The sequence below is a fragment of the Ailuropoda melanoleuca genome, chromosome 4, assembly GCF_002007445.2.
Source record: "Ailuropoda melanoleuca isolate Jingjing chromosome 4, ASM200744v2, whole genome shotgun sequence".
Classification (NCBI taxonomy): domain Eukaryota; kingdom Metazoa; phylum Chordata; class Mammalia; order Carnivora; family Ursidae; genus Ailuropoda; species Ailuropoda melanoleuca.
The window spans coordinates 120431583-120449858 of NC_048221.1; the positions used below are offsets into that span (position 1 = coordinate 120431583).

The following is an 18276-nucleotide window of genomic DNA, read 5'->3' on the forward strand; positions in this document are numbered from 1 at the left end:
AAAGGGGGGGGGGGGGGGTTGAAGGAAAAGAAAATGTGTTGTTTCAAACACCACAGATTCTCAATGTTCTTAACAAATCTTGGTAAACTTTCTTGAATAAATGTTCATTTGCTGTACGTCCTTGGGACCATCTCCAGAGACTTTAAATGACAGCTGTTCTAGAATTTTCACCATTTCACTGGGCAGTTGGTCTGTGGAGTTACTCATGCTGTTGATCCAGGAAGTGCCTCTCATGTCATCATTTATGCCCAAAATGTTTTCTTGGGTTACACTTTTGATTGTCTTCTTTAGGGGCTCTAATTACATATACGGCAGACCTCCTTTGACTACCTTCCATTTCAACTACTTTCTGACAATTTTTTTCCTCATTTCCATTCTCTTTGTCTTCCTATACATTTCTGGTAGGATTTTGCTTTCTTGTCCATTTTTTTTTTTTAATTCAATTGAGTCCCTTTTACATTTTTTCTTGTTTTCTTGACCATTACTGTTCTATTTCTCAAAGTGTTTCCCCCCCCCATACTCCCAAATGTTTATTTGATGACATTTCATTCAGTTGAGAGTGTTGTGTTACAGTGTAGGTTTTGGATTTTTTAGTTCTGCCCTCCACTTAAGAGGTTTCTTTTATAGATATAAAATTATTTTATGACAGTTTTTTGTAGGTTTATTGGGGGAGAGGTGAAGAAAGGCTATTATTTTTTGCTACTCTTTTTATTCCTGCAGGATCTTTAATTTCCTTGTTTTCCTCACTGCCACACCTCTATGGGGAGCTAACTCTTCTCTTTGTATTGGATTCTCCTTCAAAAGCAATGCTTCTCTGAGGCTGCCTCTTCAGGTCCCACTGTCTTTCTAATCATTTCCCTATATCATGTGCTGTGAACCATTATGTCCTGTGTTCAGTATTCTGGAACTTAGTATTAGGCTTTTTCTTTTTGAGGATGCTTTTTCTTAGTTGTCCATGCCCCTCTACTCTTAAGCCTTTAGAATTTATTTCTCTAGTTAAGGCAACTAGAACGTTATGGTATTCTTTGTCTCCTAGTCATTCTGAAGAGATGAGTGATACATGGTTTTATTTCTTCTGATTGTTTGATCACTTTTTTAAAGTCTGAGAAAAATCAGGCTGCTGCCATTGTCCTCCAAAAACCTTTTTATTAGACACAAGACCGCTTTAATTTTTCTTCACTGTTGGCAAAATTCTCAGTTGCATTTTTCTGTAATTTCCTGATTTCATATAAATTTTCAAACTCATCTGCACGAGTTTTTAATATTGTTACTATATTTTATGTAGAATCAGGAATAAGATGTTATCATTCTTGCTACCAGTAACATGTGCCTCCTCTTTTCTTTCTTGATCAGTCCTTTTAGGGAAGTGGTAGTTTTGGAAATACTGGTAAGGTCTTTCTTTGACATTTCTCATCAAGAACTGAGGTCTGTGCTCTTCCCTAGAATCTTTGAAGATAGTGACTGCTTCCACCAATAATGTGTTGTGGATGTGACACTATATGAATTCTGAGGCTAGGTCATAAAATGCCTTGCAGTTTCATGCTAGTTTTATGGGGATGTTAACTCTAAAGGAAGTGAGTTGCCATGTAAGAAATCGGACTGTCCTGAGAGTACAAACCTCCTTACTAGTCCATCCTGAGGACAACATCTACCTTTTTGCCCTCACAAATCCTCAACCATTTCTGTACACTGATAAGGGCATAGTTTGGAAGGCAAAGAATTCAAATAATCATGTTAGATCGGAAACCCCAGAAGTAGAGATGTAACAGATACAGCTGTCAGGGAGCTTTCATATATCCATATGTGAATGGCTGGTTTGAATATAGATTTAGTCTGCTCCCCACGCCATTTCACATTAAGTGGAGGAAGGAGATTAAGTTTTAAAATGCAATGCTGAAATATCCCGACTTCTCTACCATGCAACATGTTGTATTGCTAGGAATTTTAATATCATAGTATACAACAAGCAGAATGAAAACTTAAAGCTATGGATTAGGAAAGTTCAGAAAATACCAGCAACTAGTATATTGCTAAGAACCAACTGGTATCCAATTAATATTTGTTAGATGAATGTGAATGAATCAGTTCATTTTTTTCTGGCCTAAATTACCACAAGCATGATATGCAATAAAGAGTTACTAAACTATTAATTCATATCCTTCAAAGTGTCAGTCTCTCTGGGACCATATCTACTTCCTTGAGAAGAGCTTATTCTCTCAACATGAAATATTTCAAAAAAGAGATTATTTTAATCTGTTTTGATCTACGTTTTTGGGCTGAGAAAAAAATGGAAATGACTTTTTAATACTGAGGTGGAGTTTGACAAGTTATTCTGTAGTTTTAAGGTGGGGGTCAGGGAGTAACATATGAAATGAACGAACAACTTAAATTGTGAATAACCTACCAAATCCAGGAACACTTTTGAGACTAGCTTTGAGGCAAATTTTCTCCAATCTGAGGTAGCTATATCTCATCAGACAGTTCCACAGGAACAGCCAGTCCATTCTTGTCCGATGATTCATGATAATGACACTTCTTTCCCCAGGAACAAACGCATCACCTGTTATAATCACTTTTACACCAAACATGGTCTCCAACAATGCCTAAGGAATAAACAATATAGACAAATAACAATTTGAAGTTATGATTTCCCATAGGTAAATTTTATCATGTCCTATAAATAAATCTGATTCCTAATAAGTCAAAGGCATAGTGTTTCTCAAGATTATTGCTTCTATAATATATCTGAAAGAATGAGAATACAAAGGCACTGGTTTTATTAATTTAGGTTTCTGACAGTTTCCTAATTAAATAAATGCTAACTTTCACTGAAATCTCCAGGGTGTATTAACTTAAAAAAGTATAAAAGACATGCAAGAAGACTCCACTGTGTAATTTTTTTAGGGCTATAGATATATGTAAGATTATTACTTTCTAGAAAGGATAATCAAGAAATTTAACACTGAGTATAGGGCTGAGGGAACAGAAAGTCAAAATTTTCATTTTACATCTTCTGTATTATGATCTTTTTAAACACATACACACATCTGTTTAACAATATATAAAGAATAAAATAACTACATGTTTATAAAGTTCTGCAGCTCTACCACCTGCCACAGTGCCTGGCACCTAGAAGATACTCAAATATTTGTTGAATTTGTTTAAGTAACTTTTCTGATAACCAGGCATATAATATATACAAAATATTTAGAAGAAAATATATTACATACTGGTTTTGTGGAGGAAAAAAACCAGAAAATATGAGAATTGATTACTTAACTGATTTCAACCCCTTATTTAAATTTTCAAATAATTTTTAGGTAATAAAGTTACTAGGTAAAATATGACTTCACTATTAATGGAGAGGAAATCTGGTCCAAGGCAGAGAAAAGACATCATGAAAACCTTATAGAAGTATATAGCACATAAACTGTCATATAGCCGTATAATGGAATATGAAGCAACAATGAAAGTAAATAAACTACAGGTATCTACAACAACATGGATGGCACCATGCATAATGCTGAGAGAAGCAAAACAAAAAGTGTCAGATATCTTGGGAAAAATTTGGAGCCGGTAAAATTATAAAGAGCAAGGAAATGACTATATTACAGGTCAGATTAGTGGCTACTTCTATCCAAAAGGAGATGGTTGTTACTTCTCAGCCCTCCAGGAAACCACCTACCTTCAATACTCTAGTTCTTGACCTGGTTGATAGTAAAACATAAATGCACACTTTAAAAGGGTTTATTAAAGTGTAACTAACTTTGGATATGTTGGTTACATTTCACAAAAACTTTTTAAAGAATATGACACAGATGGGGGGAGGTTAAGATGGCGGAGGAGTAGGGGACACCTTTTTCAGCCGGTCCCCTGAGTTGAGCTGGATAGGTACCCAGACCAGCAGGAATATCCACGGAATCAGCCTGAGACGCAGGAAGATACATCTGGATCTCTACAAATGAACATCTCCAGCGCTGAGTATCGAGGTACGAAGCGGGGAGCCGTGAAACCGCGCACAGATATCGGAAGCTAAACAGAAGGGGGAGGGAGCCGCCGTGTCAGGGCGCCGGGAAGCGGTAGCCACCTGCAAGGGGGAGCGGACAGACCGCGGACCCGCACGCTTGAGACAGCAGGCTGAGAAGGGAGCTCCGGGAGCGCACGCGGGACGGCTGGCGGTTGGCGGGCCACCTGCACGGGGGAGCAGGCGGACTCGCGGACGGCACCCGCGAGACAACAGACTTAGAACGCGAGCTCCAGGAGCGCGCGCGCAGGGCGGCTGGCGGGCCACCTGCACCGGGGAGCGGGCGGACCGCGGACCCGCACTCTGGAAACGGCAGACTGAGTCCGTGAGCCGGGAGCGTGCACCACCAAGCATCTCACGGAGCTCCGGAGCTCCGGTGTGCTCACTGGATCGAGGCTGAGACCGGGAGCTCCGGGAGCGTCCGCGGGGCGGCTGGCGGCTGGAGGGCCACCTGCACGGGGGAGCAGGCGGACTCGCGGTCAGCACCCGTGAGACACCAGACTGAGACGGGGAGCTCCGGGAGCCCGCGCGGGGCGGCTGGCGGCGGGCGGGGTTGGAAACACAAAGGACAGAGACGTGCCGGCCCTGGAAGTGAGGGCTGGGACGCCGGGTGTGGGGCGCACAGCCCGGGATGCTGCAGGGTTGAGCAGCACCAACAGAAACAGAGTTAAAGTGGCCAGAACATCAGTGGAGAACGATCCGCGATCCCTCTGTTCTGAGACAGAGGCTGAATTTCAGCCGCTGCTGCTCTCTCAGAAGAGGCATAGCAAACCGCCAGGGAAAGCCGCCAGAGAACAAAAGCCCGGAAATACCGGCTCACAGGGTGCCCATCCCCATCCCCCCTCGCAAGGGACACAGAGACTCTACCCAAACAGGGTTTTCTGAGTACCTGCAGGCAGGCCCCTCCCCCAGAAGGCAGGCTGAAAAATCAAGAAGCCCACAACCCGGAGCGCCTGAGTGGCGCAGTCACCAAGCACCTGTCTTCGGATTAGGGTGTGATCACAACGCTCCGTAAGGAGTCCTTCATCGGGCTTCTCCACCGGGAACCTGCTTCTTCCTCTCCCACTCCTCTGCTTGGGTTCCCTTTCTTGCTGACTGTCTCTCTCTCTCTCAAATAAATAAATAAACTCTTTAAGGAAGAAGCCCACATCCCTAAGATCTCTATAAAACAAGGGCGCACGGCCTGGGTCCCAGTCAACACTTGGGCTCTGGACAACCCTGCAATCTCTCTTCATCAGAATGACGAGAAGGAGAAGTCCCCCCCAGCAAAGAAAAGATAATGAGTCTGTGGCCTCTGCCACAGAATTGGCCTCGGCCACAGAATTAATACATATGGATGTATCCCAATTATCAGAAATGGAATTCAGAGCAACAATGGTCAAGATGATGAGTAAACTTGAAAAAAGCATCAGAGAAAGCGTTGCTGAGAATATAGAATCCCTAAGGGCAGAAATGAGAGCGAATCTGACAGAAATTAAAAATTCTATGAGCCAAATGCAGTCAAAACTAGAGGCTCTGACGGCCAGGGTCACCGAGGCAGAGGAACGCGTTAGCGAATTGGAGGATGGGTTAGTAGAAGAAAAAACGAAAATAGAAGCTGGTCTTAAAAAAATCCACGCCCACGAATGTAGATTACGGGAGATTACTGACTCTATGAAACGATCCAATGTCAGAATCATCGGCATCCCTGAAGGGGTGGAGAAAAACAGAGGTCTAGAAGAGATATTTGAACAAATTGTAGCTGAAAACTTCCCTAATCTAGCAAGGGAAACAAGCATTCGTGTCCAAGAGGCAGAGAGGACCCCATCCAAGCTCAACCAGGACAAACCTACGCCACGGCATGTCATAGTGCAATTCGCAAATATTAGATCCAAGGATACAGTATTGAAAGCGGCCAGGGCAAAGAAATTTCTCACGTACCAAGGCAAAGGTATCAGGATTACGTCAGACCTGTCTACAGAGACCTGGAATGAGAGAAAGGCTTGGGGGGGCATTTTTAAAGCTCTTTCAGAGAAAAACATGCAGCCAAGGATCCTTTATCCAGCAAAGCTGTCATTCAGAATTGATGGAGAAATAAAGACGTTCCAAAATCGCCAATCATTAACCAATTTCGTAACCACGAAACCAGCCCTACAGGAGATATTAAGGGGGGCTCTATAAAGGTAAAAAGGCCCCAAGAGTGATACAGAGCAGCAAGTCACAACCGATACAAAGACTTTAAAGAGAAATGGCATCATTAAAATCATATCTGTCAATAATCTCTATCAATCTAAATGGCTTAAACTCTCCCATAAAACGCCACAGGGTTGCAGATTGGATAAAAAGACATGACCCATCCATTTGCTGTCTACAAGAGACTCATTTTGAACCCAAAGATGCATTCAGACTTAGAGTAAGGGGATGGAGTACCATCTTCCACGCAAATGGACCTCAAAAGAAAGCTGGAGTAGCAATTCTCATATCAGATAGACTGGATTTTAAACTAGAGGCCATAGAGAGAGATACAGAAGGGCACTATATTATTCTTAAAGGAAGTATTCAACAAGTGGATATGACAATTATTAATATATATGCCCCCAACAGGGGAGCAGCAAGATACACAAGCCAACTCTTAACCAAAATAAAGAGACATATAGATAAGAACACAGTAATAGTAGGGGACCTCAACACCCCACTATCAGAAATAGACAGAACACCCTGGCAAAAACTAAGCAAAGAATCAAAGGCTTTGAATGCCATACTCGACGAGTTGGACCTCATAGATATATATAGAACACTACACCCCAGAACCAAAGAATACTCATTCTATTCAAATGCCCATGGAACATTCTCAAGAATAGATCATGCTCTGGGACACAAAACAGGTCTCAGCCAATACCAAAAGATTGAAATTATCCCCTGCATATTCTCAGACCACAACGCTCTGAAATTGGAACTCAACCACAAGGAAAAACCTGGAAGAAACTCAAACACTTGGAGGCTAAGAACCATCCTGCTCAAGAATGACTCGATAAACCAGGAAATCAAAAAACAAATTAAACAATTTATGGAGACCAACGAGAATGAATACACAACGGTCCAAAACCTATGGGATACTGCAAAGGCAGTCCTAAGGGGGAAATACATAGCCATCCAAGCCTCACTCAAAAGAATAGAAAAATCTAAAATGCAGTTTCTATATTCTCACCTCAAGAAACTGGAACAGCAACAGAGGGACAGGCCTAACCCACTGACAAGGAAGGAGTTGACCAAGATTAGAGCAGAAATCAATGAATTAGAAACCAGGAGCACAGTACAGCAGATCAACAGGACTAGAAGCTGGTTCTTTGAGAGAATCCATAAAATTGACAGACCACTGGCAAAACTTGTCCAAAAACAAAGAGAAAGGACTGAGATTATTAAAATTATGACTGAAAAGGGAGAGGTCACGACCAGCACCATTGAAATTGCAAGGATTATTAGAAACTTTTATCAACAGCTATATGCCAAAAAACTAAACAATCTGGAAGAGATGGAGGCCTTCCTGGAAACCTATAAACTACCAAGACTGAAACAGGAAGAAATAGATTTCTTAAATAGGCCAATTAACTATGAAGAAATTGAGTCAGTGATAAACAACCTTCCAAATAATAAAACTCCAGGCCCAGACGGTTTTCCTGGGGAATTCTACCAAACATTCAAAGAAGAAATAATACCTATTCTCCTAAAGCTATTTCAAAAAATAGAAACAGAAGGAAAGCTACCAAACTCATTCTATGAGGCTAATATTACCTTGATCCCCAAACCAGGCAAAGACCCCCTCAAAAAGGAGAATTACAGACCGATTTCTCTAATGAATATGGATGCCAAAATCCTCAACAAGATCCTTGCTAATAGAATCCAACAGTACATTAAAAGGATTATCCATCATGACCAAGTGGGATTCATACCTGGGATGCAAGCATGGTTCAACACTCGCAAATCAATCAATGTGATACATCATATCAACAAGAAAAGACTCAAGAACCATATGATCCTCTCAATTGATGCAGAAAAAGCATTTGACAAAATACAGCATCCTTTCCTGATTAAAACCCTTCAGAGTGTAGGAATAGAGGGTACATTTCTCAATCTCATAAAAGCCATCTATGAAAAGCCTACTGCAAGCATTATTCTCAATGGGGAAAAGCTGGAAGCCTTTCCCTTAAGATCAGGAACACGACAAGGATGCCCACTCTCGCCACTATTATTCAACATAGTACTAGAAGTCCTTGCAACAGCAATCAGAAGACAAAAAGGGATCAAAGGTATCCAAATCGGCAAAGAAGAAGTCAAACTGTCTCTCTTTGCAGATGACATGATACTCTATATGGAAAACCCAAAGGAATCCACTCCCAAACTATTAGAAGTTATAGAACAATTCAGTAAGGTGGCAGGATACAAAATCAATGCCCAGAAATCAGTTGCATTTCTATACACGAATAACGAGACTGAAGAAAGAGAAATTAGGGAATCCATCCCATTTACAATAACACCAAAAACCATACGTTACCTTGGAATTAACTTAACCAGAGACGTAAAGGACCTATATCCTAGAAACTATAGATCACTTTTGAAAGATATTGAGGAAGACATAAAAAGATGGAAAAATATTCCATGCTCATGGATTGGAAGAATTAACATAGTTAAAATGTCCATACTACCCAGAGCAATCTACACTTTCAATGCTATCCCGATCAAAATACCGAGGACATTTTTCAAAGAACTGGAACAAATAGTCCTTAAATTTGTATGGAACCAGAAAAGGCCCCGAATCTCCAAGGAACTGTTGAAAAGGAAAAACAAAGCTGGGGGCATCACAATGCCGGATTTCGAGCTGTACTACAAAGCTGTGATCACAAAGACAGCATGGTACTGGCACAAAAACAGACACATCGACCAATGGAACAGAATAGAGAACCCAGAAATGGACCCTCGGCTCTTTGGGCAACTAATCTTTGATAAAGCAGGAAAAAACATCCGGTGGAAAAAAGACAGTCTCTTCAATAAATGGTGCTGGGAAAATTGGACAGCTACATGCAAAAGAATGAAACTTGACCACTCTCTCACACCATACACAAAAATAAACTCCAAATGGATGAAAGACCTCAATGTGAGACAGGAATCCATCAAAATTCTAGAGGAGAACATAGGCAACAACTTCTATGACATCGGCCAGAGCAACCTTTTTCACGACACATCGCCAAAGGCAAGAGAAATAAAAGATAAAATGAACTTATGGGACTTTATCAGGATAAAGAGCTTCTGCACAGCCAAGGAAACAGTCAAAAAAACTAAGAGACAGCCCACGGAATGGGAGAATATATTTGCAAAGGACACCACAGATAAAGGACTGGTATCCAAGATCTACAAAGAACTTCTCAAACTCAATACACGAGAAACAAATAAACAAATCATAAAATGGGCAGAAGATATGAACAGACACTTTTCCAATGAAGACATACAAATGGCTAACAGACACATGAAAAAATGTTCAAAATCATTAGCCATCAGGGAAATTCAAATCAAAACCACACTGAGATACCACCTTACGCCAGTTAGAATGGCAAAGATAGACAAGGCAAGAAACAACAATTGTTGGAGAGGATGTGGAGAAAGGGGATCCCTCCTACATTGTTGGTGGGAATGCAAGTTGGTACAGCCACTCTGGAAAACAGTGTGGAGGTCCCTTAAAAAGTTAAAAATTGAACTACCCTATGACCCAGCCATTGCACTACTGGGTGTTTACCCCAAAGATACAGACGTAGTAAAGAGAAGGGCCATATGCACCCCAATGTTCATAGCTGCATTGTCCACAATAGCCAAATCATGGAAGGAGCCGAGATGCCCTTCAACAGATGACTGGATTAAGAAGCTGTGGTCCATATATACAATGGAATATTACTCAGCTATCAGAAAGAACGAATTCTCAACATTTGCTGCAACATGGACGGCACTGGAGGAGATAATGCTAAGTGAAATAAGTCAAGCAGAGAAAGACAATTATCATATGATTTCTCTCATCTATGGAACATAAGAACTAGGATGATCGGTAGGGGAAGAAAGGGATAAAGAAAAGGGGGGTAATCAGAAGGGGGAATGAAACATGAGAGACTATGGACTATGAGAAACAAACTGAAGACTTCAGAGGGGAGGGGGTGGGGGAATGGGATAGACTGGTGATGGGTAGTAAGGAGGGCACGTATTGCATGGTGCACTGGGTGTTATACGCAACTAATGAAGCATCAAACTTTACATCGGAATCTGGGGATGTACTGTATGGTGATTAACACAATATAATAAAATAAAATTTAAAAAAAAAAAAAGAATATGACACAGATGAATAGGACTTCAAAACAAACACGGGACCAAAAAAAAAAAAAGGTTAAAAGGAATATTAGTTAAGGAAAAGTCAGAAATGTTTTATGTCCAAGAATTATGGAATCAGAGTGTTAACAGAGTAAAACAGATAACCCACAGATCCCATTAAGTTACTTTCCCAGAGCTGAGATTATCTTAGGGCATGGGTATTTAACCTAACATCAAGTCCTAGAAGGATGGCCTCAAGGGGTAAATAAACAAGAACGGGTCTTGAGGTACTTTGCTAAATGCCTGTAGTTTTCATCAGATTTTCAAAAGGGTTCATAACCACTCAAATAATTATAACCCCCATTCCAAAGTCTCGGGAAATCAAGTCTCTATGTAGAAGGCTTCATGATGGAGAGGATCATGGGAGAGTCCTCTGGGCTTGGACCCGCAGGAGGAAAGGTCTCTCTTTCTAAGTATATTGGACCATCAACTCCCAAAATGAATCACTGAATTACAGGTCTCAGCCCAGAGGACACGTGTGAAGTCACCATCTATGACTTACTAATTTGGATCTGCTCCACTCTGCTTTCCAAATGATACTTTACAGTTTTTACAAAGAACTAAAATGCAGGATGCCCTTCCCTTAACTGGTAGAAAGATGAAGCTGACTGCAAATTGTGTGTCGTATCACAGAAAAGAGTTAAAAATCTTAAAGCCTGTAAATCCCAAACCTCAACCCTCACCTTTTAAGTGCAATTTCTAATACACGTATCCTGTGAATCCAAATGTCAAAATAAATCCAGACTGTTTGTCCAGGAGCATATCGTATGGCATTCTCTCCCTTGCCATCCAGCACTTCATCAGAATGTGCCTGAAAGTTATATATAACCTTTCGGACAGCCTAGATCTCAAACGCACATTAATCATTCATAATACCAGACAAGACCTATCTAGTCAATGTTATTTACAGCTCCTGCAAAGGCAGAACTACAAATATTTACTACACAGAGATAAGGTTGTAACATCTCTAAACTGCAGAATTCAAATCAGATTAAAACTGATTAATCAAATAATAGATTATAGAAAAAACGTGAGAATAGTGTCTTTTTATTCTAGTCTAGAATAGAAACTAGTATAGAAGAAAAAGTAATCTTATAAAATTTAACAATGCTTTACGGAAGCAATTTCTGAGGTTTTTTTATAGACCACTAATTACTACCTCCAAGTGTTCCACCGTGTCTGAAAACACACAGATGAGAGGTTCCCCCTCATGATCACAGAGAATCAGTTTTGCCATCATGCTCCAAGCTCTCATTTATCATTCCAATGAATCTTTATTTAGTCTGAGGTAAAACCAACTCTGTGGCGCTCCCCCATCTTCCGAGGCTTTTCAGACTCCGCTTAGGCCCGGCTCCTCAAACCCTTAGCTATTTAAGGTCTTGCAATCCCAAGTCATTCATCAAACACAGTAGCCCTTCTCTTAGCAGCAGTCTAGGCAGAAATTATACCCTGTATCTGTTGAACACCTGTTTTGTTCTAGGATTGGACTGGAATCTGCAGGCTGTGGAAATGACTTGTGCCCTAGGTGGGAAGTTAGCAAATGATCTCTAAATTCCTAAGTCATGACTTAGTGTAAAAGGACAGGACTCCAAATAATTTTCATAATCCCAGGTTATTAGCTAACAATTGGACTGTTGGAAAGACTCTGAATTCTGAGAAGCAAAAAGTGCTCTGGGCATATGCAAAGTCTGACCTTGACAATATTGATTATGCTGAACAGAGCTGTCCAAAAATAAGCGAAATGAATAAAGACCTACATTCCCCAGTACGTACCAAGAGAGAATGGTCACTCTACAGGCCGTTGTGGAAGGAACTGTTACGTACACGCAGGTTAGACTAGGTGACCTCTAAGATTCTAGAAGATTTCACTGTGGTACCTCATTTAACACACAAAATGTGCTCCTTAAAAATAGTAAGAGAAGAAAAATCTTGCCAGTGAAATCATTTTAATGCACAAGAGATGCTTACAAAAGAGAAGATCACCTTATGATTATTTCTGTGAAGCAATAATTAGTTTAAGCACATTTACCTCATTTATTATTAGTGACCATTTTTTTAACTGTTTGGGGTTGCTTAAAATAAAGTATGTGTATAGGAGAGAAAAGACTAAATTCTCTGAGTAAAAAAAATGATATATTTGCTCCAAAATAAAAACTTCTTTAGCACCTTGTAAAAATATGAAAAGGTCATAAAAGACACCCTAACATTTTTTTGTAACCGAGCTATAAGGCATTCAAATTCTATAAATTCCTGAGCTGAAAAACTCTACATGATATGCCCTTACTCATAAGCAAGGCAGTGAGTTAAACAGGTAATAGAATTTTTTTCAAATATATGCTAATTTAACACTACAGCGATGGTTGAATTTGGCCTATGGGTTAAGTTCTGAACTCAGGTAATAAAGCAAAAGTCAGGAATAGCTGAAACTAACTCTTGAAAATCTCACAGAAAGGTACCTCACAGAAGACCAGTACACTATCAATAAATCCAGCTCAGCCACTTTTTTCTGCAGAATGTTGGAACCGCCTTCTCCAGCTGACCATCAGATGAAGTGATTGGTCTACATGGTGTTTGAAACATAAGAATGATACCCAATACAGCACCACACTCATATTTCCCATTTCCTCTCATTTTCAGTGGGGGCAACCCTAGATTTAAAAAAACAAAAAACATGCATTCTCATCTTTCCACTCTTCCCTCATCCATCCTAGTGCTTGTAATTGGAGTTGTATGGTGTAATGCTGTGTGATAGTAACAATACACAATACTAAGAGTAACAGCAGAATCAACTATGGCAGAATTTGTCCACTGAACTCCAGCTCTTCCAGAGTAATAAAGTTCAGTTATGTACCTAGCTGCCGAGAGGGAAGACGTTATTTCCCGGATGTTATGATAGCCATTAGCTGTTCCCTCCAATGGGGTGAGCAAGAGAGAGAGGTGCTATTTGTAATTCACTAATTTAAAGGAAAGCGCTTGCTCTGGACTTCTTCCCAGACCCAGTTCCTGCAGAGTGGGGCAAAAAAGTGCTAGTGACCAGTCCTGACCATATAAAAGAGTATTATGCCAGGCTGGGTGGAAGGAATCCGAGTCCCTGAATGACATCAGGGAGCAGAGCTGCCCTGCCAACGTGGTCCTGAGGATGAATAAAGTTCTACCTTACTCAAGCCACTGTATTCTGAAAAGGCTATATTCACTACCTCATTTAGTCATCAGAATAACTGTCTGAGGTAAGCAGGTAATATCCGAACTCCCGTTTTTCAAATGAAAAGAGCAGCTTAGGGAGGCTAAACAGCTCCACCAAGTTCAAATGACTAGAAAGTGGTAAGGCCAATAGTGAAACCAAATGTCTGTACCAATAAGCACTCTACTTACATTGGCTCTCCAAGGAAAATTGATTGATTGATTGGTAGGAATCATTGCAATGCTTTAGTATCCAATGTAGTAACTACAAGAAAATTTTCAAAACCCTTCAGGTTTTGGTAAAGAGATATAGTCAAAAATGTGATTCATATTCAAAAGATTATATACTGGAAAATTTGAGACATTAAATAAAATGAAATGCAAAACAATGTATGATTATTACCAAAAAATTATTTACCTCTAAATGTTTGTTTTAGAATCAGATATACAATGTTGAATCTGGAATGGCTCTCAAAAGATCATCCCCAATTTCCTTATTTTACAGATGATAAAAATCTTAAAAGTTTTCAAAATGAAATGTCTCTGGCTTTATAATGACTGCAAATGGAATTAGTTAACATTTAGATAGCTTGTAGAGGACTTTTTAGAAATAACTACTTATGATGGTTAACCTTATGTGAACGGGGCATTATGTGCTTATTTTATTTAATATAAATATGATATTTTATGGAAAAATATTCATTTTGTAAATAAGTGAGTACTAGTGGGTAAGCAACAACACAAAATGAATGTTCCATCTTAAATGGTCTATTTGAAGGCTGCAATGGAACAATGGACTTCATATCTTTAAAGCTAATTTAAAAATCTACCTCTAAAAAGTTCATGGTCTGAGAAGTCACCTTCTGTCCTCTAACAAAGGAGGTAGTCGCTCAGGTGAATGAAAAAGAGAAACTAGCCAACCTGTGTATATCTACAACTTGGCAAGATAGCTTAGGTAGAACACTATTACCTTCATGAGGCCACGGGTCCTATCTGTCCTGTTCATCATTACCTTCTAGCAATATGCTTTGGCACATGGTGGACACTTAAATAGCTGCTGGATGAATGTTCTAGGATCCTGCTGATTACTTTTGCATAAATAACAGTTAACAACACTTACCAAAAAAAAAAAAAAATCCTTCCTTCTATTATGAAAAGAAAAGGAATTTTTGCATAAATGTATAAGGAGGATCCATACTGATAATGTAAGAATATTACAAATATTCAATGCAAAGTACATCCTGCAGGGGGAAAAAAAAACTGACCGAAGAGATATTAGACTCACCACTCAGCTGAGTTACAGGAAAATAAGGTTATGATGAATTAAACAGATGAGAAAGCTCAGAACATAATGAAACCAACAAAGAACCCAATATAAATTCTAGAACTTGAAAGTATGGTATTTTAAATAGAGGTAGAAGAGGAGGAGGTCAGGGAACCTGGTGACTGTGGAGCAACATACGCAATCTACCACACCCACAAAACTGCAGTCCCAGAAGGAGAGGGAATGGAGCAGGAAAAAAAACCATGTGAGGGAATAAGAGCCTCAAACATTCCAATGTGGAAAAAACAAAGCTACAGATCTAAGAAGCCCAATGAAATATAGCAAAGTAAACAAAGAAAACTAGACCTATGCATATCATAATCAAACTGCTAAAAAAAAGAAAGAAATCTTGAAAGCAACCAGAGGAAAATGGCTCCAATAATATATACGATAGCTAACTTTTCATCAAAAACAGGGAGACCACAAGACAATGGAAAGTATGGAAAGAAGAAAAAAATGTCATCCCATAAATTTCACAGCCAGCAAAACAGTATTTCAAGAACAAAAGTAAAGAATTTTTCAATTAAAACAGAATTAATCTACAAGAGCCCTCACTGCAAGACAAGCTGAAGGAAGTTCTTCAGGCTGAAGGGAAATGATACTAGACAGAAACTCTACTATACAGGAAGGATAAAGAATACTATAAATGGAAAATATTTAGACAAATACAAGAGACTATATTCTCTTTAACTAGTCCTGTATCTTTTAAAGAAATAGTGTAAGGGCAAAGTTGTAACTGCATCCTAGCGTTTATTGTGCAAGTGGAAGTACAGGACAGAAGCAGCAGCACCCAGGAGGGCAGCATGAAAGCCCTACCATATTACAACTCTTAGGTGGTAAATCAGAACTTCAAGTGCACTGTGACATACTAAGGATACATTATGTGATCCCTAGATTGTGACTAAATTATGTTCACAACGCACACATATCTAACATATACACACATATCATTTTCTTTCAAAAACAGAGGAGAAGGAGGGAATACTGCACAACTCATTTTATGTACCTAATTCCAGGTACTTCAGCAACCTTGGTCTTTGGCTTCTCGAAGGCTTTGTAGGACTATTCCTTACCAACTTTTCCTCTTTCACTGCAAGAAACCATCATGGCACTGAGACTGATTTTATCAGTAGTTATCAGTCTCTCAAATTCTTTTCCCTCGAGGCATTCCCTAGCTTGAAAAACTCCAAACCTTCTTCTTTTGAAACAATTATGAGATCTCAGTGAACGTCTTGCCACTATAAGTTAAAGGCCATGTGACCCTGACCAATCCTCCAAGGTTTTCCTATCACCTAAGGCTCTAATGGCAGCACAGTGGGTTGAATCTCAGCTCTGCTTAAATAATTTGCTTATGCGTGTGACCGTCAGCAAATTATTTAATCTCTCAAAGCTTCTACTTCTGTAAATTGGGGATAATGGTGGTGCCTGGAATGAAGGCAGCCTAAAGTACTTATTAGCACATAATTGCTTAACAACTATGACCATCATTACCCTTTAACAAAATCTTGTAATTCTTCTCCTTAATCTGGATTAAATATGCAACCCTACCAGTTATGCTATAGTCCCTTTCTTTGTGCTTATAGATTAAGTGCAAATACAGAAAAGAAAGGGGGAAGAGGAGAGGAGGGAGGGACAGAAAGAGATAGGGGACTACTTTTAGTTTAACATTATCACATTTCATAAAGCAGGTGTCTGAATAATTTCTTTAAAAATTAACCTTTGACAAAGGACAAATGCAATTCTTAAAATTAGTCACCACAGGAATCCTTTTTAAAATATGAAAAGGGTGCCCTGTAAACAGCTCCCCATCAACCCCCACCTGAGGAGTCCACAGCACTAGTGTATATTTTCCTCTCTGCAGATATAACAAGGGCAGGCTGCCTGAGGAGAATCGTGCCACGCAGTTCAAAAGACACAGGGGGGAAAAGATCCTTCAGCAACTGAAAGAAGAGGATTCCCTCCTTGTTTTCCTGGTCAGGAATATCCTCATCACCCCCACCACAACCGTCCATAAACCAAGTAACATTAAGTTCTAGCTGTTGTTCAGGAAAAAGAAAGAACAGAGCAGCCTCAGGAAACAGAGCCTCTTCAAGGTAAAGGCAGTGCATGGGTGTCACTCCCTTTCTGGAGAAGGCACTACTGACTAGCAGCAACAGGGAAGGGCCAAAGCAGCTTTAGTCCAGAGGAGGGAGGAGGCTGAGCTGGAATCCTACAGGACGCTGCCAGCTCAGAATCAGGGAGATGTGCTCAAAGCTGTATGCACTGACCTTGCAGACAATACCTGTCTGTTCCAAGAATCTGCTACACATTTTGTCCATACTTTCACCTTACAGATGTTGTCACTCTAGCCCACAGATGGGAAACCACTTTATCCTAAATTCTGTGGTTACTGGGAAGAATTAAATCAATCACAATATCCACAGTTCAAAAAAAAATAGTGTATCTGATTAATTTTTGTCATCATTTTGTAAAATAAATGGAAATACAAATTAATGATGTAAAAATTCTTCAAAGTATACCTCGATGAAGGAAAAAAATAAACTTCATGAGGAATATAAAAGAAACTCTTAATTTTGGAATATAACTCTTAGATATTTTACTTCAAGGACATGAATTCTATTTAATTCTCTCTAGTTCCTACGTTTCCTCCAGAAAGGATTTATATGATGTTTCTTCTAACATTTGTCTAAATCTGACTCTAACAAAATAAAAATTCGTCACCTGAGCCACTTTGGTCGTCTCCTTATCTGGCGTGTAACTTACCACGGGCAGAGTGAGCCAGGTTGCCACAAGGCGGCTGTTGATCCAGCGATACCAAGATGGGCTTACAAACATCAAAGGTAAAAAGGGGCCCAGCATGAAAATGCTTCCGAAAAAGCTTCCACAAAACAGAGTGAGTATAAAGTAAATCCCTTTCCATGACACCATGATTCTGAAAGATATAAAAAATATGTATTTTGTTACTATACAAATAACTGCCCAAACTGAAAATGTATAAAATAATATTTGATTACAGAGCTACAGAAAGGCTTGGATAAAGAATATAAGAGCCTGGGGGCCCCTGGGTGATGCAGTCGTTAAGCGTCTGCCTTCAACTCAGGGCGGGATCCCAGCGTTCGAGTCCCACATCAGGCTCCTCCGCTAGGAGCCTGCTTATTCCTCTCCCACTCCCCCTGCTTGTGTTCCCTCTCTCGCTGGCTGTCTCTGTCAAATAAATAAATAAATAATCTTTAAAAAATATATATATATACATATAAGAGCCTGAATACCATAAAGGTGGCCCTCTTACATGTCCTACAGGACTAACAAACTTCCAGTACATTAGAAATCAATATTTTCAGAATAAATGTCTAATCAAAAA

At 39.8% G+C, this 18276-nt stretch overlaps 1 protein-coding gene across 15 annotated transcripts in view; it reads right to left on the reverse strand.

Moving 5' to 3' along the window:
• LCLAT1 (lysocardiolipin acyltransferase 1) overlaps nt 1-18276 on the reverse strand; it is a 194221-nt gene that overhangs the window by 102907 nt on the left and 73038 nt on the right. For 12 of the 15 annotated variants that reach the window (XM_034659699.1, XM_034659698.1, XM_034659687.1 and 9 more), the window contains 2 exons: nt 17679-17847; nt 2405-2603 (listed from right to left, as the gene is read on the reverse strand). In XM_034659699.1, coding sequence (XP_034515590.1) covers nt 2405-2603; nt 17679-17847 — 368 coding nt within the window. The remainder of the gene's footprint in view (nt 1-2404; nt 2604-17678; nt 17848-18276) is intronic. The other 3 variants (XM_034659697.1, XM_034659695.1, XM_034659696.1) reach the window with 1 other exon arrangement.